The following is a 25,260-nucleotide window of genomic DNA, read 5'->3' as shown; positions in this document are numbered from 1 at the left end:
CAGGCTATTTAGGTGAAAGGAATATTAACCTATCAGTCTTTCAGGAGACTGATTGATTGATATCTTTGTGGCAAGTAAATAAACGTTGCCTCTGAACTGTCATAGATCTCAGAAAATGTTCCAGCTGACTACCTGGAGCATAAGTGGGCTTGTGGATGCAGAGGCAGAAAATGCATGGAACTCCCCAGCCCTACTCCCATGCTCATGGCACAGAGACTAGTGTTTGATTTTCCAATCCAGGAGAGAGGATAAATTATGCCACCAATTCCCACCTTGACATTACCACAGGTTACCTTTTATGTGGGAACAGCACTGCCAGTCTCCTTGTTGAGGTGAATTTAGGCTTGCGGGTTTCCTTTTTTCAGTAAGTATGCTTACCTGCCATCTCATTTCTGTGAGGCAGAAAATTCTTCCTCACAGCCATATTTATTTAAGAAAATTTACATGGTCTATCTCTGTCACTGTCAGTGACTCTGGGCAGCTTACAAAAATAAAAAAACCCAATGTACAAACAATGAAAAACAACATCCCCCATCCCATGTTAATATATTTTCCTTCCATCTTAAGGATGTAGCTGCTGGGCTCTGAATTCATGCCTAAGCTCTATATATGGGTGATGGAAAGATGTGGGCAGGCAGGAGAAGCTCTTTCATACAATAGATGAAAGCATTTTTGAGATTTTAGCAGGGAATTTAGCCATCACATTTTTTATTTCTGCTTGGCTATGATTTGTGTATTAAGTCTGTTGTTGCATTTACTGTTTTTTAACCTTTGACTTATAAGAATGTCTGTATTTTTTGTGATAGTTCAACCCCGGTGGTTTGCTCTCAGTATGTATGATTATGGACAGCTGATGGCCAGACTTTGTATAAAATACTTTTGGGAACAGGTTAAGAATTCCTTGTGAACTGCTCACCTTTGTTTTGCTAATATAATTCAGGTGGTATATTCTTGCTTGCATTTGTTAATTAATTGTTAATTAAAACAATAGTTTGTCTTAGAACCTAATACAATTAACATAGGCTTTGTATAGCCTTTCAGTTGCTGAGAGATTTCAGAATTCTCCAACTGTAGAAACCACAGTATCAGAGGGATTGTACATTAGAACTGTGACAGCATAAGATTACTGAAGATTGAGTCTGATGGGGGTAGTTGGGATGGAGAGGCTTACTCTCTTCTTAATGCCCTCTCACTCTAGATAGTACTTTTGCTCCCTCTTTTATGCTACATCATTTCAACTCAAACTAATTGTGACTTGTAAGCCCAAGATTAGTTCTTTCTCAAACCTGGAGCAGAGCTCTGACAAAAAAAAGGAAAAAGACAAATATTGGTTTTTCACATTAAGCTAAGCTATTAGTCATTGTATTTATTTTAACAGATTGTTGTGTGACTCTCATGGCTTATTCTGAGTGTGAGCCCAGGCAGTTGTAGCATAGTCTTATATTAAAGGTAAAGGTAAAGGTTCCCCCGCACATGCGTGCTAGTCGTTTCCGACTCTAGGGGCCGGTGCTCATCTCCGTTTCAAAGCCGAAGAGCCAGCGTTTGTCCGAGGACGTCTCCGTGGTCATGTGGCCGGCATGACTAGACGCCAAAGGCGCATGGAACGCTGTTACCTTCCCACCGTAGTGGTCCCTATTTTTCTACTTGCATTTTTACGTGCTTTCGAACTGCTAGGTGGGCAGAAGCTGGGACGAGTAACAGGCGCTCACTCTGTTATGCGGCACTCGGGATTCGACCCGCCAAACTGCCGACCTTCTGATTGACAAGCTCAGCGTCCTAACCCACTGAGCCACCGCGTCCCTAGTCTTATATTATGGTTATGTAAATTACACTGAGTGTAATCTATCATCAAGATTTAAGTTTTTTTTCCTCCTTGATGACCCTAAATCTAGTTTTTGAGGTATCAAATGGTACAGTAATTTGATAAGTTTTATCCTTGCTATAACATTGTTCTCAAATGCAGCATTATATTATCCGCCATAACAGCAAAGTAGAGTTACTTATTTGGTAGAAAATAAAATTAGACGATCAAGGGCATCATTGGAATGGGAGAAGTTCAAGATATGAAAGAAGAAGCAATTTTTCATCCTTTTTTTGTTCTGTAAGATTCAGAGAAAAATGTAAGGATCAAAATCACTAACTTCAGAGTTTCTATAATTGCAGTTAAAAAGGATTGGTAAAGCACTACAGGTAGCAGCTCTGCTTCTTCCCCTAGATCCCGGGAGCGAGGATGTGCAGCCTCCTGAGCTCCGGCTGGTGTACCTGAATGCCAGGTCCGTGGTTAACAAAGCTCCCCTCGTCAGGGATTTAGTTGAGGGTGAGCATGCGGACCTGGCTTGCATCACGGAGACTTGGTTGGGCCCAGAGGGTGGGGTCCCTTTGGTTGACCTCTGCCCACCAGGCTTCCGGGTGCTACACCGGCCACGAGCTCATGGTAGGGGTGGGGGAGTGGCGGTCACTATTAGGGAGACCTTATGTCCGCGGGAGACCACCGTTTCTCAGATAGTCAGGTGTGAGTCTCTCTTTGTGAGATTTGGTTCTGGGGCGCAGTTGGGCTTGCTGCTGGTGTACATTTCGCCTAGTCGCACAGCGGCAGCCCTGCCCGAGCTGCTCGATATCCTCTCGGGGTTGGTGGTTGAGTTTCCCAAACTTATAGTTTTGGGAGACTTCAATCTACCATCCCTGGGAGGTTCATCTGAGCTAGCTCGGGAGTTCATGGCTTCCATGACGGCCATGGACCTGACGCAAGTAATTTCTGAACCAACTCATGAGGGAGGCCACACCCTTGACCTGATTTTTTATCTAGACGGTGGTTGGATGATCTTGGTGGGGGCTCTCCATTTATTATGCCCCTGTCATGGACCGATCATCATCTCCTGCGGCTGGTCTTCCGTTTTGCCACCCCCCGCCGTGGGGGTACGGAGCCAATTAGATGGTACCGCCCCAGACGCTTAATGGATCCTGATAGATTCCAAGCGGCGCTGGGGTCCCCACCTGCCTCCATTGCTCACAGCTCGGCGGATGCCTTAGTGGAAGCCTGGGAAAGGGCAGCCACTGAGGCACTTGACCGGGTTGTACCCTTGCGGCCCCTGACCCGGCGCAGATCCCAGCGAGCTCCATGGTTCTCCGCGGAGCTCCGGAAGATGAAGCGTCGGAAACGGGGCCTAGAGAGCTATTGGAGGTCTAGCCGATCCGAACCCAACCGGTTGCGGTTAAGAACCTATATTAGGTCTTATCTCGCAGCGATGAGGGTGGCGAGGTGTAATTACTTCTCCACCCTCATCGCGTCCGCAGATAATCGCCCGGTCGCCCTGTTTAGGGTGACTCGCTCACTTCTTAATCAGGAGGTGAGGGAGGATCCCTTGCAGGGTCGTGCCGAGGAATTTAGTCAACATCTGTCGGAAAAAATCGCTCGGATTCGGACCGGTTTGGACTCCAACTGGGCAGAGTCTGGCGATCAGGACACGGGCGGTCTTGTCAATGTTACCTGGGAAGAGTTTGATTCTGTGACCCCTGATGAAGTGGACAGGATTATGGGGAGGCTGAGCTCCTCCACATGTTTGTTGGACCCGTGCCCTTCCTGGCTGGTTTATGCAGCTAGGGAGAGGACACGAGGCTGGCTCCAGGCGGTTATATCTGCTTCCTTGAGTGAGGGTTATTTCCCCACCGTCTTGAAGGAGGTGGTGGTGAGACCTCTCCTCAAGAAGCCTGCCTTGGACCCAGCTGTATTGAACAACTTTCGTCCAGTCTCCAACCTTCGCTTTCTTGCGAAGGTTGTCGAGAGTGTGGTGGCGCATCAGCTCCCTCTGGTCCTGGATGAAGCGGATTATTTGGACCCCTACCAATCGGGTTTCAGGCCCGGGTACAGCACGGAGACGGCATTGGTCGCTCTGGTGAATGATCTCTGGAGGGCTCGGGACAGGGGATATTCCTCTGTCCTAGTCTTATTAGACCTCTCGGCGGCTTTCGATACCATCGACCATGGTATCTTGCTGCGGCGTCTCAGGGGATTGGGAGTAGGAGGCACAGTTCTTCAGTGGTTCTCCTCCTATCTCCTGGGACGCTCGCAGTCGGTGTTGGCAGGGGGGCAGAGATCGGCCCCTAGGTCTCTCGTTTGTGGAGTTCCTCAGGGGTCGGTTCTCTCGCCTCTCCTGTTCAACATCTACATGAAACCGCTGGGTGAGATCATTTGGGTTTTGGAGTTGGGTATCATCAATATGCCGATGATACCCAACTTTTCTTTTCGACCCCAAACCACCCCAGTGATGCCCTCGCTGTGATGTCCCGTTGCCTGGAGGCGGTTCGGGTCTGGATGGGGAGGAACAGACTTCAACTCAACCCTGACAAGACTGAGTGGCTGTACATTCCGGCATCCCAGGACATTCAAAATGTTCCATCTCTTTCTATGGGGGGTGAGCTATTACCCCCCGTAGATAGGGCTCGCAACTTGGGAGTCCTCCTAGATTCACAGCTTACCCTGGAAGATCATACAGTGGCCGTGACTAGGGGGGCTTTCGCCCAGGTGCGCCTGGTGCGCCAGTTGCGGCCCTATCTGGACCGGGATGCCCTGTGTACGGTCACTCATGCGCTCGTGACCTCTCGCCTTGACTACTGTAATGCTCTCTACATGGGGCTTCCCTTGAAGACCACTCGGAGGCTCCAACTGGTACAGAATGCGGCCGCGAGAGTTGTCTTGGGAGTTTCCCGGTACTCCCATGTTACACCTTTGCTCCGCGAGCTGCATTGGCTACCAGTTGTCTTCCGGGTGAGGTTCAAGGTCTTGGTTATGATCTTTAAGTCCTTACATGGCATGGGTCCGGGTTACCTCAGGGACCACCTGCTGCCGGCGTCAACTTCCCTCCGCCCAGTACGTGCCCACAGAGAGGGCCTCCTCAGGGTGCCTCCGGTCAGGGAATGCCGACTGGTGGCCCCCAGGGGGAGGGCCTTCTCTGTGGGCGCTCTGGCATTATGGAACCAACTGCCGGTGGAGCTCCGGATGACATCAGACCTCCGAACCTTCCGTCGCGGCCTGAAGACCCACTTATTTGAATTAGCTGGTCTGGCCTGATGGGGGATTATGGGTTTTTAAATTGCTGTTTTTAGTATTGTATTATTGTTTTTAACTGGGCACTGGTTTAATTTCCTTTTAACTTTTGTATCGTTATTTATATATGCCCTGTGAACCGCCCTGAGTCCCTAGGGAGAAGGGCGGTATACAAATCAAATAAAACTAAAACTAAAAACTAAACTAAACTAATCTTTAGGAATAAAATAGAGTTTTATCATTTTAGTAACAAGGAAGTTTTACCTCTTAAATTTCTTTAAAACATACACTTAAGGAAGGTTTTTAAAGTTATTAAGCATATGCAGATAAGACCAATAGAAAATTTGGAAGAAATTTTCAACCCTTTTGAGAGTTGTATATTATGCAATAGATATTTCAGTGATCATACATACAAAAGAGCCCCAATATATCCTTTGTGTTTTAGACTTGTACTTTGCAATACTCCTTGAAAATAATGAATATAATATGAAACAATCAGTTTATATACTGCTTCTGTTACTAAATAAACAAGTTATATTGAAGTTTTATGATTTGAGTTTTTATTTTTTAAAGTATAGAATATCTACAACTAGCAGTCTAAGAATGTGTTTGCATAATGTATTAAGATTTTAGCAATGCTTGTTTTGTTTGTGACTTACCGTACTGTGTGTATAATTTGGAATATCATGGAATGACAGAAAATAGGGTTCGTTCATTCATTCATTCATTCATTCATTCATTCATTCATTCGTTTGTTTGTTCGTTCGTTCATTCAATTTGTATAGCTGCCCATCTCAAACCAGTGATTCTGGATGGCAAACAATCATAAAAACAATTAAATATAAAAAAGAAAAGTAAATGCTAACATTTAATTGAATAAAAAACACTTTAGGTTAGGGGTGGATGTATCATATAAACATAGGCTTTTTTCACTATCATGTTTAAAATAATTCATTTTTGATTAAATTGTAAGTACCAAAAATGAACTGGGATGAGTCCTAGTATTATTTTCGGCTTCTCATTTAAGCTCTGTTACATGAAATAATTGAGGAAGGCTATGTATTTATTTATTAGATTTTTAGCTTACCTTTATTATTTCATAACTAATTCAGATTGACAAACAAATATAATACTCCTTCCCCCTATTTTCCACACAACAACCCTGTGAGATGGTTTGGGCTACAAGAGAATGACTGGCCCAAAATCACCAAGCTGGTTTTTATACTTAAGGTGGGACTCGCCTGGTTTCTAAGCCAGTACTTTAACCATTATACCAAACTGCCACATGAGTCAAATTTGTTGCTGCAATTTATAATAATACCAGGGTCAAATGGGGTATCATATGAGCAATAATTTAAGGGATGTGAAGTTGGACAAGCCCAAATAGCAGATATGTCTTTCGTGTGGAAATCTAACAACTTTCACAAAGCATCTGAGACACACTAGTGGGCATGGAATATTATAAGAGGGTTTTCAGAAGTCATCAGTGGGAGGGATGTGAAATGGCTAATCAGATGATTATAATCAATCATAGTTTTAAAATGCATTCATGACCATAAAATATGTGTAGTTAATTAGACCATGGGGATTTCAGTGATCTAGGGCTGTAGTTGCAATACAAAGTCCCATGTTACTTGATGCGTAGGATGCAAAATTGAAGCACATCACTGTTTTGTTTCTGATAGATAAGACAGCAGATATTTACAAACTGTGGATAAAGGAGTGATGGTTCTTAGCATCTAGTATTAAAAAAAGAAATTGCTTTGGTAAATAAAACAGTCTTAGTTAGCTTTTATGGCTATTGAGTTTGATAGCTCTCATCTCCAAGTGTTTAATTCTTTAAGAAATAGCAAACTAGTGAATTTCACATATGTTATGGCACTGTATTCTTTTTCCGAACCTCCTGCTAATCAACCTTGTTGTTTTCAGTGCTTTTTTTGTAAGAAAAAAGGTGCCAGAACACACATCTTGTTAATCTTTTATTTACCTTTCGCAATCACTATACACACACCCACACACGTCAGTTGTGTAACAAAACATAATGGTCGTCGCCCACAATAAGCACTCAGCGTGCGGCCACATGACCAATCACAAGCCGAGCAGTGCCTCAAGCCGAGCAGCTGGACGAAGTATGCTTGCATTAGACTTGACACACAAGCAGCCCGCATGCACCATTTTAATGATTTTGCCGCCAACTTGCTACACTCGACAGGGTGATTCAATTCCATGTGGACCAAACATCAGATTTTCAAAAGCTACTTTTAAAACTTGGAAAATCTATCAAAAAAAGGTGCCGGAACTAGTTCTATGACAAAAAAAGCATTGGTTGTTTTCCTCTGATATTAACCCCAAATAAGGTATTTTCTTTCTGAAAAACATTGCCAAATAAAATATATGCCTAACTTTTATAACAGGGCTGCATATTGGAAAGGTTTTTTTTCTTGATGTTTAGTGATTTATTATTGCTTTTAATTATGGTTATTGAATATGTTGCATGGATGCATCTATCAAGTCTATTTTATTGTATTATTATATATTGCTAAAGTATGTGTATATGATAGGCAGTAGAGTAATATTACTCTAATAACATAATAATAAGTAATAACATGAGACAGCCATTTTGAGCTAGTAGCTAAGGGGCTGGAGAATGACTAGTTAGTTTTTTTTGGTTTTTTTATTTTAATTCCATTTATATCCCGCCCTTCTCCGAAGACTCAGGGCGGCTTACAAGCTTAGCAGTAAGTTACTGTTGCCCAGAATGTGATTCATAGGAAGTGATTAGATTCAGCTCATTTCTTTTTAGAAATGAATCACTGACCATTGAAAGATTGAAAGCAGTATACCCTGTATGTTTGCATTCAAAAAGCATTTTTATTGGCTTAAAATGGCTAAAAGCTTCATCAACTTGGAAGAACTTGGCATAGGCTGTTTATTTTTAATTGTTTGTTCAGGGCTGTGTGTATTCAGTGCTAAAAAAATAAATCATATGTCAAAGTACTTTAAGTTTGTGCAAGAGAATCCAGAAAATATGATCTTTATGCAGATGAAATAAAGTTGCATATATATTTTTGTATGTTTTCCCCATATTTCTTAGAGTGTTTAAACCAGGTTTAATGAAAAGAAGCAGCAATAATAGTATACATTGGTGTAGTCTACAGGTATAAATTATAATTAGGTATAATCTTTCTGGGACTAATAAACCACTGTCCCCATTTTAAAGAATATGATGCTTATAATTAATAGTGGCAAAAATATTTAGAGTGAAAACCATTAAGAAAAGCTATATTAGAATAGGATTGACTGTTTCTATTGAAATAAAACTCTACAGAAGCAGCAGTTCCTTTTGGTCCTATGCTCTTTGTTTGAATAAACATAAAAATGTGAAGTTTTGTTATAGGGTAATAGGAAGACAACAAGAGAAACATAAAGTCAATGCATGTATGTTTAACTGATACTTTTAAAAGTATAAAAATTGTGTCTGTCATTGTTATTACCGTTTTCCTTCCCACATCTTTAATAACCCAGAAGACAGTAAAATGATTTTGCAATGCAATAAATCCATAATTTCAGGAAGTTGGGCCCCTTCTCTCTTTGGTTTCCAAGAAATAGCACTGATGCCCTAAAGGTCTTTCAGAACCATGGGGGCTAGAAATCCATGCTTATCTATCACTGAGAGTTCCTGTTCCAAGGAAGTATATTCTGGAATTTGGAACAGGGCAGCTTTAAAACACATGTGGAGATTCTGTTTTTCTAAAGCTTTGAATTCAAACCTGCTTTGCCCCTTGGACTATTTTGTTCTTTTTACTTGGTGCTGTTTTTGTATTTAGATTTGACATCTTATAGACCTAGGGATATTTTAGTGTCCCAGTACTATCTTGGAGATGTAAAATCCACTAATCATAAATTGTGTTATGGGTAATATATAACTTTCAGATTTTCTTAATTTTAAGATTGTTATGTTTTGTATTTCAAAAAGAACATTTTTTTCTTCTTCCTCTAATTATTGTGTGGGTATTTTTCTTATTATTCAGGTGTAATGGCTCTGTTGAGGCCACTGCTATTGGATGTGGTTCCAAATATTCAACAGACAGCTGCTTTGGCCCTTGGGAGACTTGCCAATTACAACGATGATCTGGCAGAAGCTGTAGTTAAAGGCGATATTCTTCCCCAGCTTGTGTATTCACTGGCTGAACAAAATGTAAGGCATAAACACAGTGTATTTCTTTGTTGTCAGAATTAAATCTTCTGTTCTGATTAGCTTATTAATCATTCTTTAGATGTATGTGCTCTTATTGCTGCACCATAGAGTTTTTTTTGATAAAGAGCATTTATTATTGTGATTTAGTTATATCGTTTTAGAAGTCTGCTTAATAACTAAAAGCATGTTATTTGTAATTTTATTTATTGGACTATTATAATGATATTAAAAATTTTGCTGTATTAATGAAATGATTAGAAATATTGTGCAACTAATTGTCTACAATATGTTGTAAACCATGTATAAAGCTTGCATTGTAACATACATAATAAGTAACATTTTATATAAATAAACTATAAGGCATGAGAACCTAAATAAGACACTGAAATAGTGAATATAATGCATTATGTATTATATATATATGTAATGCATTCTTATTATATAATCTAATAAATAATAACCTCTGCTCCTCTATACCAGGGCTTTTCAACCTTTTCACTTATTGTACCACTTTTAGGACATGACAATATTCGAGTACCACCAGTGCTTAGCAAGGTGTCAAAAACTTGATGACTGAAAAAAGAAGGGGCGGGATTTTGGGTTTTACTGATTAGATTCATTTGTTGTTATAGAAATGGTTAGTTTATGCTATTATGGAAAAGTTAAAAGTTGAGGTTCGAGGTTAAGGCTTCATTCTACTGCAACAGAGGAAGTTGGAAGTCAATGCCTTTTCTTTTCTCCTTCTCCCCCTCACTTTTTTTTCCTTCTTCTTCCCCACTGCGTCCTACTATTTGTTTTTGTATTTTTGTATTTTATTCCATAATCTAATAAAATGTTACAAACCGTTTTAAAAAAGGGAAAAAAGTACCGGTTTTAATTTCTTTACTGGCGGGTTCCTTTCCTCTCAGGCCATGCAGAGGACCTCTGGTGGTGCAGGCTACCCAGAGCCCTGGGCAGTGGAGGGTAAGGGCCCAGCTCAGGCCAGCCTTCCCCAAGGGGCCCCTGGCTGCGCTTACCTTCTCCTTGAGGCTGCTGCTGCTTGGGTCACTCTCCTTGGCCAGGTTGCTCATGATGTGTGCAAGAGGGCAAAATGTGTGGGTCAGAGGAAAGCCCACTCCCTCTCCATGTGAGGAGACCTGGCTTTGTAACCAAAGCATTCTCAGGATGGGAGACCACCAGGAGAGTCAGAAGGAGGGAACAAGGGGATGGTAAAAAGCCAGCAGGGCTGGTCGTGGCCAAGTGCTAAGGCAGAACTTCCCTCAGACCCTCCCTCTCATTATAACCTTCCTTCCTTCCTTCCTTCCTTCCTTCCTTCCTTCCTTCCTTCCTTCCTTCCTTCCTCTGTGCTCAGGAAGGGATGATGGGAGGGGGGGAGACTGCCAGCGCTGCTGTCGGCCATGCTGCTGCTGGCTGTCATTATCCCATGCAGGCAGGGGTGGTCCCGGTGAAAGGGAAGCCTGGTGGCTGCGAGGCTAGGTCAGCAAGTGGGCATGGTGCTGATCTACTAGTGGGGGCCATCAAAGCTGGAATGCACTCAGCCTTAGATCCACGGGGCAGCCCTGGAGACAGCAAGGCCCCCCCCTGCCGTCTCTGCCCGCCCCTTGGGGGTGCATGGAGAAGGCAGTGAGCATGCAAGCTCTGTGTCCTGGGGGAAAGGGAAGCATTTCTGCCTTTTTCTCGGTGGTCAGCAGAGATGGTCAGCAGGGATGTCGGGCACTCATTGCCTCCTCTTCGCATGCCCAAGGGTTGGGGTGGGAGCAGCCCCTGGCTGGCCTTTTCCTGCCAAAACCTCCTTTTATATCCTCTCCTCTCTCCCCGCTTCCTCCTCCCTTTCACTTCAGGGCATCTCCAGCTTCCGAAAGCACCAATCAGCTGGAGCCTGGTGCTAATCCTGGGGCTTCTGCCGAGCCCCGACAGCCCTGAAGCTCCAGCTGTTTCTCCCTCAGACTTGTGTGGCGCTGCTGCCACTTAAACTCATTCCTCTTCTCCCCCAGCTACCACTTTTGTAGGATGGTCGCATACCACCTGCCAGGTGCCAAAGAACCATCGATGGTACACGTACCACCGGTTGAAAAGCCCTGCTCTATACCATAAAAGCCTGAATGTTGTTCAATTACCTAGGGCTAGCTTTGCCCTGTATTGCCATATTTGGAAGTCCTCTGGCCACTTCTTTGTAAAAGGTAAGTTGGCAGAAAGAAGGCAAACAATTTTTTCTGTATGGGCTTTAACTCAAAGAAAGATATGAAAGAGCCATAGATTTTTCTACTACTGTATGTTGTTCCTGATCATTTCATCTATTCTTTTCCCATATCAACCATCTTGCCTTTCTTGGCAAACAACAAAGGTGGAAAGCTGCTTATTCTAGCTCTTTTTTAAATGGACTTTCTTTCTTTCTTTCTTTCTTTCTTTCTTTCTTTCTTTCTTTCTTTCTTTCTTTCTTTCTTTCTTTCTTTCTTTCTTTCTTTCTTTCTCTTTCTTTCACCTAGCCATCAGTTCATTCCAAATCTTCAGAAACCTTTTTGTACCACATTTGCAACACTCAGTATTTCCCCTCAGTGACTCAGTCAATATTACCTCTAACTGACAAATGGAGAAATGCAAACATTAGCATCCAGATAACACTCATCTTTTGGTCTTTGTTGTTACTTGGTTGATCTTATTTTTATGATAAGGAAAAAAAATATCATTAAAAAAAATAAAATGGTGGTACATTGACTTCAGCAGAAAGAGTTAAGCAGGTGGAATGAGGTAAGAGTACCTAACAATGGGAAACTGCCTGCCTTCCAGCTTCAGAATTAACTCTGCAAAACTTAGTTCAATACAGGAAAATTGCTAAAAAGTTCCATGATGAGACCATGGGAGCAGCTCCAAATCTCTTGACTGCAAATGCTTTGGGTAGAAAAGCATTGCTCTAATAGAATAATAACTTCTTTTTGGAATTAAGAATGCAAAGAATTATCCCTTATTTGAATGCTATGAACCCTGTTCCAGTTTGATTTTGTTTTTGTAATAATTTATGTGTTTGATTATGAGTTTTCCATCTCTGCATTTTCCTTTGTTTAAGAGTTTTCATCCTTGTCCTGGGTTATTATAACATTCTGACCAATAGTGAATTATTGCTGTCTTCAGTTTGCTATTCAGATTAGTGATTCTGTAGAATGATAAAAACTAAGATTGAAAACATAAATTTAAAAATCAATGTTAAGCCAACTGCTCCTGTTCTGATGGAAACAGAATTTGTATGAAAAAGATAAAATCTAGCAAATGAGTGGCAATTATGAAAGGACTGGTTTGCATCCATGCCATTGGTTATGAAGCTTGTTGAGTATAAGTCACTATTTATCTATTTTATTTTAGACTTTACATATTTTGATTAATAAAAGATATAAGCACATGCTATTATTACTCTGTAATTATTGTTCTTTCAACAGAAATCCAATATAACAATGGTTGCATTTTTCTGCATTTAAGCCCTAGTTCTTAAACCATTCTTTGAAGATTTTTCTATTATTGTTTGAAATTTATATGCTTGTTTTGATCAAATTTATGTCCTGAACAAATGCCATTTTCTACTTTCAACTTAACTGTTAACTTGATTATAATTTTTCCAAGACTTGTACCTCACAGTTGTGTAGTACTGAATTTCACCTTCATAATTCTCAGTCAGCATAATTTTTGGATTTGCTAACTGAAAGTTATAGGATTTGAGGATTATTACATTTGAGAGCAACCAGATATGGAAAGGCTAGTCAAGTAAATTCATGATTATCTTTACCTTTTTGGTATACATGCATTTTGGTAATGCAACATTTTTAATTTAGCATGTACATTTCCAATCTAAGGAATATTTTTTGATTCTCTCATCTCTCCACTGGCCTGCTCTTTTTGCATGATGAAGTTGAAGCCCTTTCTCCCCCCACATATACAGTTGCCTGCAAAAGTTAAGCCGCCTAGTCAAATTATATATTACCCTGAAACTTTAAATGAACAGAGGTTGGTACAGAGTTAAACACAACATTTTTCTGAAAAAATTGAATGCATATTAACTATATGAGCTCCAAAATAAAAACAGTGCATATATTATGGCAGATGTAAAAGTTTGAATACACTTTCACTCACTGCACTACAACTACTATGTTTGCAAAAAAAGCAGCTAATTTTTTTCTTAGAATCAGCTGGGAATTTTTCTATTCTTACTTTGTAATGTTTCCTTGCAGCATTCTTCTAGCTAGAAATCCTTCACATGATGAAAGGCAAACCTGTGATAATCTATGCTTTACTTCACATATTATACATCCATCAGAAATTACTAAGGACAAATGTGATATGATCAAAGAGGATTCTCCTTGGATAAATTAATTGCAGTGCTCAATCTATCAGCACATAAAAGCCAAGAATGAAGAATGGGAAAAGTTTTACTTGGGTGTTATGGGAAGGTAGATGATGTCCATCCATCACTTTTGAAAGTTGAAAAGATTCATTAAGACCATTGAACCAGCCCCTGCTCTATGCAGAATTCCAGATTAAAACAAGCACAACAAATTACTTGTTATTGATGCAGTGAAGAGAGCCCTCTCTGGGTGATTGATTCTACTTTTCAACTCTTCTTACTATTAGGAAGTTTTTCCTAACATTTAACAGGATACTTTGTTTCTTCTGACTGAAGTGCATTATTCAAAATCATGCATTATTGGACATTAGAGAACAGAGATTGGCCTTTTGGCTAGTGCCCCTCCAGATTTTTTTCTACAAGACCAATTCCCACAATTTTAATTTCAAAGACAGTTTCCTTTACCTTGATTGTGGTTGTTCCATTCTCTGAACTCAGACATAAATGCTGCAGGAGTAAGATTTCATTCCTAGTCTTATTACAAAGTATGCCTGCTCTTTTAATAACACATATTGAGGAACAAAGGTCCTATAAATTAAGGTAAGGTAAAGGTTCCCCCGCACATGCGTGCTAGTCGTTTCCGACTCTAGGGGCCGGTGCTCATCTCCGTTTCAAAGCCGAAGAGCCAGCACTTGTCTGAGGACGTCCCCGTGGTCATGTGGCCGGCATGACTAGACGCCAAAGGCGCATGGAACGCTGTTACCTTCCCACCGTAGTGGTCCCTATTTTTCTACTTGCATTTTTATGTGCTTTCAAACTGCTAGGTTGGCAGAAGCTGGGATGAGTAACAGGCGCTCACTCTGTTATGCAGCACTTGGGATTCAACCCGCCAAACTGCCGACCTTCTGATCGACAAGCTCAACATCCTAACCCACTGAGCCACCGCGTCCCTCCTATAAATTAATACCTAACGTAAATGAGACAAAATGCTTCTCTTTCACTATTTTAGTGTGTGCATGCCAGATAATTTAACTACTGATTCATGCATTAGTAACTTTATGTATTGAATATTGTATTGCTGGATTATATTATTCAATGTGGACCTGTCCTAGTTTATGCAATGTGCAGTGGCAAAATTATTCTGTAGTACATATGTATAATACCAGTTTTGAAATAATTGCACTGACAATTTGCTGCCAAAGGTTTAAGGCTTTGTTATTATTCAAAAAACAAACTTTGGATCAGGATTCCTGAGACTGACATTATTTCATGGACATCTGCTTGATCATTACAAGTATCAGAGGTCTTCCTGATAACATCTGTTCTGTAGACTCTTTTTATATAGAAACCCTTTGTTACTGTTGTTGTGATTCATTCACTGGAACACCCCTTCAACAAAAAACCCTCTGCTGACTTTGCTGTTTAGCCACATTATTAAAAAATATTTTTATTTACCGTAGTTTGACAATGAAAAATCAAAGGGTGATTTTTATATTTGAATTGGATTTTTATATTTTGAACTTACATTGTTCTTTATTGTAATCAAATGTATTTTTAATTTTATACACCATGGGGAAGCATTCCATAACAAGTGGCATATAAGTATGTTAAATAAATTTATTTATTTTTCAAATTTGGATACTGCCCTTCTCACACACAGATTTAGTTGATTCATTTCTTTTCAGTCATAAGACTCCCTGGTTAAATAATTGCAATTTATTCTAATCTTTTCTGTACTTCTGTAGCGTTTTTATAAGAAAGCGGCTGCATTTGTATTACGTGCAGTTGGAAAGCATTCTCCTCAGCTTGCCCAGGCAATAGTGGATTGTGGAGCACTGGATACACTGGTAATTTGCTTAGAAGATTTTGATCCTGGGGTGAAGGAAGCTGCATCCTGGGCCCTTGGTTATATAGCAAGACATAATTCAGGTAAGAGACTTCTTAACATTTTAGGATGCATCAAGTATTTACATTATGAAACCCAACACAGAAAATAGGCAATGGGTCTTACTTCCTATATGAGCAAATAAACACGGATAGCATGTATCAGATTAAAAAAAAGCAAATGGAACATAATGTGTATGAAGATGTGCTTGGTTGAAATTTAGCCTCTTTCTAAAAAGGAGAACAATGCTGCCCGCTTTACAATATTGTTGTAAACACTGCTAGAAAAAATACATATTGAAAAAGGGGCAAGAAATAATGTTGGATTACTGGCAAAAAGTAAAAAATAGGCACAGTTGAAATTCCACCCTTTCTTCTGATTCTCTTGTTTGTAATGCCCATATGTTTTATTTTCTGTAAACAAAGACATAAGGATGAGAATGGAACTCTTTGTAATTCTAGCATCAGTATAAATGCTAATTAGGATTATAATTTCTTAATCAGAAGTGCTGTAATGTAGACATTAAAATAACTGGTTAAGGGAGGAGTAACTATGTATTTTTTATTCTGCATTTCAAATTACAGATTCTCTACAGCACAACTCCCTAACAGTTACCAAATATTCTTAAGGAAAGCATTGCTAGGAGACTTGGATTAGCCTATTTAATACCTCTATTTTTCTTGTTAAATATACTTAGAAACCAGAAAGGATAATGTAATTTGGGAAAAAGGGATATATTTCAAATAATACCTTTCAGCTCTTCTATATTATTAATCTTTTATTTGTAAAAAATACTTAAACAAACTAGTGACAAAATAATGAGGGTTTTTTGTAAAAGAAAAAGAGATTTATCTAGGACAAAGAAAATATTGGTTTACAAAACCCCGAAAGAGGTATGGAATAGATTTCTATCTTGTACATCATTCTAGTTTATAAATGGCAAAGACGAAGATAGAGTAAAATACTAGTTACAATGAATTTGTAAATTACCAGAACATGCTTCTAGAGAGCAATGTTTCTTTTCCCATCATGAAGCAATTGTAGATTCAGACACGCAGAGAACCTGTGACCATGGAAACAGTAATACAAAGTGCACAAAATTGACCACACAGCAGATCAGGGGAATAGTTCCTCTCCCTATCACAATAGTCCTTGATTTTGAATTATATCAAAAGGAGCATAGCAAATCACTAAACATTTCCTTGAAGTGTCCCAATTAACAATCGACAGCTAGTATGCAGATGACACATAACTAATAAAAAAGCTAATTGAAAACTAATCAGCACAGCTACCAGCACTGTAAACTTCTTAGGGAATAAGGCACATCTTGAAGTTCAAAGGAAGACAGCCACCATGGGGGTTAAATAGTTTCCATATACATCTGGATTCTAGGCTAAGGGAGTAATTCCTAACTCCTTGACCTACCTGATCTTAATTTAGCAGGCAATATGGAAACTGAATTCAAGATGGCCACATAATAAAACAAGGCAAGATACATTAACAAAACGTTACAGTGTATTCCCAGTCTCTAGTCAAGGTTATAAATCATCCTGGAACAAAAGTCACAATAGGTGGTTCAGAGATTGAAGATGGGTAAATTAATGTTTTGAAGTTTTTAATATTGTTTTATATGAAGAGTAATCAGCTTTTCGGTTGCAAGTTTTTTAATAGCCAATGATCTATGATATATTAAAATAATAATGAATGGGTGAAACTAAGATTTTTGAAGAATAGGAGTTATAAAATATGTTTATTGTATGTTTATTGTAGTATTCGTGTTTTGGTGATTTGCTATTATTTTGGAAATTATTTGTGTTTTGGTAATGTGCTATTACAGGATCTAGAGACTAAAAAACAAAGTCAGTTTAAGAAAACAGAGATAGTCTTTACTATGCAGTCTTGTCCAGTCATGTGTTCTAATACCAGAAGACTTAATTTGGGAGGGGGGAGGAATGTCTTTCCTTGATCTAAGCATTACAAAGCAGAAAGTGGAATTCTAGGAAATGAAAAAGGAAAAGTTCCTTTCTTATTTTTCTTCCATATAGACATCTTTGTATGTTGTTGTTGTTGTTAGCTGCGAAGTTGTGTCCGACCCATCGCGACCCTATGGACAACATTCCTCCAGGCCTTCCTGTCCTCTACCATCTTCTGGAGTCCATTTAAGCTCACGCCTACTGCTTCAGTGACTCCATCCAGCCACCTCATTCTCTGTCGTCCCCTTCTTCTCTTGCACTCAACCTTCCCCAGCATTAGGCTCTTCTCCAGTGAGTCCTTCCTTCTCATTAGGTGGCCAAAGTATTTGAATTTTAGCTTCAGGATCTGGCCTTCTAAAGAGCGGTCAGGGTTGATCTCCTCTAGGACTGACCGGTTTGATCGCCTTGCAGTCCAAGGGACTCGCAGGAGTCTTCTCCAGCACCATAGTTCAAAGGCCTCAATTTGTTGGCACTCAGCCTTTTTTATGGTCCAACTTTCACTGCCATACATTGCAGTTGGGAGGACCATAGCCTTGACTATACGCACTTTTGTTGACAGGGTGATGTCTCTGCTTTTTAGTGTGCTGTCTAGATTTGCCATGGCTTTCCTCCCGAGGAGCAAGCATCTTTTAATTTTTTGGCTACAGTCCCCATCTGCAGTGATCTTGGAACCCAGGAAAATAAAATCTGTCACTACCTCCATTTCTTCCCCATATCTTTGTATAGGGAGGCAATTTTTACCATTTATGGCAAATATATCGTAAGTGTCAAATCTTTCTAGGATTCTTTATTATAAAATGTTAACTCTTTGATATGCCAATTTTCCTTCTGCCCTCCTTAAAACTTTAGTGACTTTATTTTATTTTTCTCAGCACACACTGCATTTTGAATCTCCCTAATGTTTACTGTTCTTGAAGGCTAATTGATTTCTATCTTTTGATATTTGATGTTGCTCTCTTACTGTAGCAATAAAAATAGTTCTCCATATCAAATTAGCTTAGTACACAAAAATGACATCCATAATATTGAATGATTCTAAATTTCAAAATCTGTAGGCATTTGGCTACCCCAATTCATTGTTAGAGGAAATGGTAGAAACTAATTTTTAATATATATAATTCTACCACTTCACTTTGCACAGGTTTTTTATCTGCTCCCTTTATTTAAAATAGTTCTTTATACAGAAGCCTTCTGTGCCTTTCCTCCAATCAAGAATTAATTCACACTGCTAGATTCTTTTCCCCTCTTTTAAAAGATTTTTTAAAAATAATCTTTTGTTTGCCAACCAGGTTGAGACAGTTGGGGGGCAGGAAAAGAAGAACTCTTTCTTTAGTGTGATAAGCAATGTATGAATAAACTCTATAGTCTTTTTTTAAATGAAAAATGAACATTTAGATTTGTTATTTTGGCAATTTCATGAGATTGCTCTATAGATTTGAGAAAACAAAAGGCGCTTTAGGTCCCACCACGCTTTTAAAACATTTGGTTCTTCACTGTAGTTAGACATCATGTTAATCATATTTTTATTTAAAAACCAACTTGAATACATGGAAAGAGGAGATCTAAAGAACACTTAAAATGTAACTGTAAAGGTTTTTTTAAACAGAATAGCAATTAATCTCTATGAAGTTCTTAATGCAAATTCTATGGCCAATGAGTTTATGATCTCTTTTTAGATTTTAAAAAAATGATTATTATTCAACCTCTTTATGGTAATATAGTTACTATGAAATAGTTATATTGTTCATAATTATATGAAATTAGTTGCTAAGAATTTGTGGGGGAGAATCTTTCATTAAAATGGTTTTACTTTTTTGATGAAATTTCTTTCGATCGATTTGGATAGTATTTTATTATTAACTTTCAAGGTGGATTATAAAAAGAATTTGGGATATCTTTCTTTTTCACGAGCTTATACATTAAATAAATTATGTGTCTACTGCTATATCAGGTATATTTTACCAAGGGGAAATACTTTGTAAACACACACCTACAATACACAAAACAGCTTTTATGACAAATAGCATATTATTTAAATATATGACAGAATGTCATATTGGAAATAAAGTAGGGTAAAGTTGTAAATGGAGCAGAGGTTTAGAACATGACAAAAATGTGTTACAATGTAACAATATAAATATATCAACATTTGCATTTCAATTACATAAGTTGAGAAGCAAATTTTATCGTAGGTAAGAAGTGTTTTTACATTAGCACATTATATGAAAATTAATGAATATGTACAATGTAATACATGAGTAAGTAGATGTGGGGAATCAGTTTGTGGGCATTAACCCCCCCATTAAGAAAGTTCTGCAGAAAGCCTTGATTGATGAACTGTAAATGCAAAATCAAAGTTGGGCTCTTGAATTAGGAGAGCTATTTGTTGCCATGGCAATGCAAGGCAGGTTAAATGTTAAAGATAAGAGACTATGTGCATAATAAGGAGAAGACCTAACAAAACCTTATTTAAGAACCTATAATAGTCCATTTGAAATTAATGGAACTTGCGCTCCTTTTTCATCATCATCTGCAAAAATAGCTCATGCCCTAATACTTGTTTTGCTATCCAGTAATTTTTTTACTTCACTATTGAAGTTTAAGGATAAATATGTTGGAAGAAGGGTAATGAATATTTGATATAATGGAGTCTGTATCAATTATTGGGAATTTTTATGTTAAGCTCTGGCCATGGTGGTTTAATATAAGTAACTGGCCATGGTGGCTTAATGTGTCTGTCTGTTGCAGTGATTTAATGTAGGGTAAGTCCAGTAGTTTACTGATAAAAAGGTACTATTAAAATATATGTTAGTGTTCAGAATTAGCAAGGTAGATCTTTGAATGAATGGTGATAATGTTACTTATAATGAAATTACAAATTAGTGTAATTCAGGCCTATTGTTTTCCACTTCTTGTATGAGCAGGACAAAGACTCTGCAGTCTATATTAGATTTATGGGAAAAGGAGATACATTTAGGCATTTTGGCTTTTCTTTATTGTTAGGCAATGCAAAAGCTGCTTGCTTATTGATCAGTGCAACAGTCAGAGCTTAAACAGCTGACATCTGCTTACTCTTTAAATGCACACGTGTGCACATGCGCGCGTGCACACACACACACACACAGGATAGCAAGCCATTTCAGTCTAATGTACCTCAAATGTGTACACGTAAATGGAGGTCTATCTAATGACCTGTATTCTTTTCAGCTGAGGACTGGTCCACATGGTTTATGAAACTTGAAGGGCTGATTTGAAATGCAGATGTCCAGAGACTAGAAATCTCTCTCTCTCTCTCTCTGTATCTGTCAAGGTGAAAAATGGCTTGTACAAGGGTCAGTCACCCATATACACTTAATTACTTTCATTGAACCAACAGAACTGTCACAGGCTGTGGTGGATGCTGGAGCTATTCCTCTCTTAGTCCTCTGTATCCAAGAGCCAGAGATTGCTTTGAGAAGGATTGCTGCTTCAGCACTGAGTGATGTTTCAAAGCATTCTCCAGAATTAGCGCAGACTGTCGTGGATGCTGGGGCCATTGCTCACTTGGCACAGATGATCCTCAACCCTGATGCCAAATTAAAGGTACTTCCCAAACTATCCTTTTTTCCAACTGAGAACACGATTAGTATATTGGAAAAACTGTATTAATCCTCAATGAGCTTTTTTTTCTCAAAAATATGCATTGCTAACTTGGAACAAAGGGGAGATCTGGCTGTTTAATGTGACTGTCTTATAGTATGTAAGGGGTAATAATAGTTGGTGTATAAGAAACAGGGCAATTCTTTAATATGGAGAATATTTGGATTCTCAGCAATGAGATGCAGATTTGTAGCAGTTATCATCAAGAGCTTTTCTGAATTCTAGAAAACTCATTTGTTATAATGGATTCAATATGGGTAGTTTATAAAGTGTTAAACATTATGTTTGCCCTTTTTGTGTTTTTAACAATAATGCCATACTCCACAATATTTTGTTTTGGAAACTCAATTTATTTCAGTTACATGCACCTTTGAATAAATCAGATAAGTGTCATACAGTAGGTACAAGCCTCCAGATTTTTAATAATGTGCTCCAGGAGAATCTTTGGCTTATAGAAAATCATGCACAATAACAATGGATAGTATCTAAAATTACATAAACTCTCTTCGTCCTGTGTATAGGTTTTTTTGGGGGGGTGGGGCGGGGACTGTTAACAGTGGTTTTTTTTTCACAAAAAGCAACAGATTTATAGAACATTTATTTCAAACATTGTAAGCTATATAGTTGATGAAGATCTGTATGGTCTGTCCTAATAAAAGGAAACAATATTTTAAGGTGTATGGATTTTTTAAAAAAGCAATAAATAGCATGTGTTGAATTCTGTTTTGAATTGCTAGAAATTACATTTCCTAATTACAATATTTAGTTTATTTCTTTAAAATAATTACATAGCTGTCCATTCATGTACTATGATCCTGAGTGGATCTATAAAAAATAAAAAATCCATAAAAGTAGTTAACATAGGTTCACTTAGCTAAGAAAAATTTTCTTCCAAGTAAATATATATGTTTCCTGTTGGAATTTTTTAATCATTTTTTTGTTTTGAAATTATGTATTTTGAGGGGGTGATGCCTTCACAATTTGAAAGGGAATTTTCTGCCTTTTTTATTGCTTTCTCTATATACAACCATTTATAAAACACTCATTCCTGTTTACCAGCGTCAGGTGTTGTCAGCTCTTAGCCAGATAGCAAAGCACTCTGTGGATCTGGCAGAAATGGTGGTTGAAGCAGAAATTTTTCCTGTTGTACTCACGTGCCTGAAGGACTCTGATGAATATGTCAAAAAAAATGCTGCAACTCTAATTAGAGAGATAGCAAGACATACTCCTGAGGTAAATCATGTGAATATAAATAAGGTCATGATGTTTGTATATAAGTGAATATGTTTAAATGTGTATGTGTGTATGCCTATATGTACACAAACACATCTATAAATGACAGATATAGATATGCATAAGATCTTCAGTATTGTTCTATAATTAGGCAAAGCCCTTATTGCTTTTAGTATAAGTAAAAAACTTTTTTTTGCTGTTTTGGGGCATGAAAGGCTATACAAATACGTAAGAGAAATCAAAATTGACAAATTCAGCTTTTTATTGGTGGATATTAGTATATCAGAAATATTTAATGGCTCAGCTATCTGGGATAGTCTATACAAATTAATAATGAAGTATAAAGCATCCCTAGGCTGCGTTCAGAGTACAGTGAACAAAATGAAGAAATTCCTGTTTATTTAACATTGTGTTGGGTTTTCTGCTAGGTTCAATTCTCTTAAACATGGCAAAAACATTGGATTTTTAAAAGAAATTGCCTTAGTAAGATGATCATTGGGTTGTCTTGAAAATGCCTTCTGTGATCTGAACAGGAAATGGCCATACTGCTGAGCAGATCCAAATGGGACATAACCTGTGAACTGTGAGGATTGACAGACAGTAGAAAGATTGACGAAGAAGAAATCACTAGACAGTGATTTTGTTGTGAGATTTTGTGGCTTAAATTAATAAAAAGCTCCTTATAATAAGATCTTAGTGGGCTGTAAGTGTATTGGAATAAATTATACATCCCATAACTACTTCTTTCCAGCTCTGAAATAACTGGTTTGCTGGTATCAGTAAATCAGGAGAAGATATTTTACCCCACAAACCTTTAATAGTTTATGAGGCAAAGCTTACTAGTTGTTAGGCGCCACATTATATGCTCAGAAATAACCAACTTAGCCCAAGGACTTATCTTGGGTTAAAAGAATGAAGTGTATTGAGGAGTATAAATTCTCCCCTCCCCCTTCGCGTGGTTCGGGGACTCTTACAGCCCACTAGGATCTCATTATAAAGAGCTTTTTATTAATTTAAGCCACAAAATCTCGCACCGAAATCCAATATCCTCATTATCTCAGGTGCTTCAGGGCTTTGGGGAACGGTCCCCTACCCTATGCCACCCTCGGGCCCTGAAGGAGATATTGCGAGTCGATTGGGAATGAAAGGCGAAGGAGGTTGAAGGATTTGGGGAATCGCCGCTGCCGTCTAAACTTCCTTTGTGCCGCAGAGGCCGGTCTCCGCAGGAGTCCTCGCTGTGCGTCTAAAAGCCCTGGCATTTGAAATGGCGGTGGTGGGGGAAGGGGCCGGCCGAATTGCAGTCTGTCGCAGCCACCCCTCTAGCTGGTTCTGGCCATGGGCTTCGGTGCAAGACTTTTTCGCTCGCGCCGGTCTGCTGGGAAGCGCTGTTTTGATCTTGAGGGAATCCTGTTGATAACTTGCTTGTCAAAGGATTGCCGTACGCACTCGGCAGGCATCCTAAAGCCATTTAGCTGGCGAAACCTTTGTCACGCATAGTATTAGTTGCCCAGCTCTGCAGCGACTGACTTGCCAGATGTTATTGGAAAGTGGAGAGACCTCACTACAAAGGCACCTAGTTGATAGAGATTGTAAATATTCAGACAACAATATAGCCCTCAAAATGTAGCCAGATTATTTGTTTGGCTGGTTGATGTTTAGCCTAGAGCAGGTAGGCAACCTCGGCTCTTTTATGACTCATGGATTTCAACTCCCAGAATTCCTGAGGCAGCATAGCTGACTCAGGAATTCTGGGAGTTGAAGTCCATGAGTCATAAAAGAGCCGAGGTTGCCTATTATGGCCATTATTTTAAATGCCAAATAAATCATGCCAGTAATATATATTCACTAGGATAGCTATAAAAAATAACAGCCAAAGTGACACTGATGTACTAAAAGTCTTGAGGATTTTTTAAAAACGAAATTTGATGCCAAAACCATAGGCAATGGGTCTTGAGACCAGCATCTGGCACAGTTGGATGTATTCTAGAATATTGCTCATTGCTGATGCTACTCCATGTTGTTTAAACAAACTGCCACACACACTGAAGATAATTGCTTGATATTTGGGCACAGCTGCCTTTTTATTTTCATCAAATGCTTTGAATCCCACTCCTTGACTGGTATTCCACTTAAGAGTGTTGGGCTATGCATCATTGCACACTTCTGCTTCTTGTTTTGTGGTGATACTACATATTCTACATTAATAAACGTGCCCTAGGGTGAGGGGATGAGAGGGAGCTTCCCTAGAGAGAGAAGTCCAAATTACAGCCTTATCCTCAAGAAGGCCTTTTACAATGACATCTTGTAATCCAGAGGCAGGCCTCTGATGAGGACTTAAGTTTACAGATTGGCATGTTTAGAGATGCATAGTAGCACTAGAAAATGATGCCTATATAAATATATTCCCAGAGAATTAACATGCAATGATGAGCGCTACATATATTTTCAAAAATATGGCAAAGATGCTTTCCTCCATGCTATAATATATACACACAGTAGGACTCGTGCAAAATCATATTAAGCATTTTATACAAAATTGCAGTGTGAAGACTATGTTTTAATGAGTTTTGTTTCTTGGCTTTAGGGAATGATTGCTGGAAGCACTTAGTTATCTAAAACCTTCTATTGTTTCCAGCTTTTTTCAGATATACCTGAGTTAAGTCCTGATCTATCAAATCTTGGCCCAAACAGCTTCAGAAATTTAGAAAACTTTTCCATTCAACTGTACTTGTTTGCTTGGTCTCTGTGGATTGGAATGCTGGATTTAATTGGTTTTTGATATCATTCATTGTCACTTTGTTTACGGCATAAGACAACTTTCCTCTGTCTCTGCAATGCTGCACTTTCTCTGGAGTTGATGAAAGTGCAGGCCATAATACATTTCTTAGACTTGAAAATACCAGGAGACACTTAGTTGGCTCTTAGTTGAAACCAGTTGTTTGTTTGCTCAGAATTGAT

General features: G+C 38.9%; 1 protein-coding gene across 2 annotated transcripts in view; it reads left to right on the top strand.

Annotated features, from left to right (window-relative positions):
• Window positions 1-25,260, top strand: part of SPAG6 (sperm associated antigen 6) — a 53,768-nt gene that overhangs the window by 8,341 nt on the left and 20,167 nt on the right. For both annotated transcript variants that reach the window (XM_081346353.1, XM_081346352.1), the window contains exons 3-6: window positions 9,076-9,242; window positions 15,318-15,501; window positions 20,807-21,012; window positions 22,129-22,302. In XM_081346353.1, coding sequence (XP_081202479.1) covers window positions 9,076-9,242; window positions 15,318-15,501; window positions 20,807-21,012; window positions 22,129-22,302 — 731 coding nt within the window. The remainder of the gene's footprint in view (window positions 1-9,075; window positions 9,243-15,317; window positions 15,502-20,806; window positions 21,013-22,128; window positions 22,303-25,260) is intronic.

This window comes from Vipera berus (genome assembly GCF_964194415.1).
Source record: "Vipera berus genome assembly, chromosome: Z".
Taxonomy (NCBI): domain Eukaryota; kingdom Metazoa; phylum Chordata; class Lepidosauria; order Squamata; family Viperidae; genus Vipera; species Vipera berus.
The sequence above is the reverse complement of the archived record's forward strand: the minus strand, read 5'-3'. Positions and strand labels throughout refer to the sequence as shown.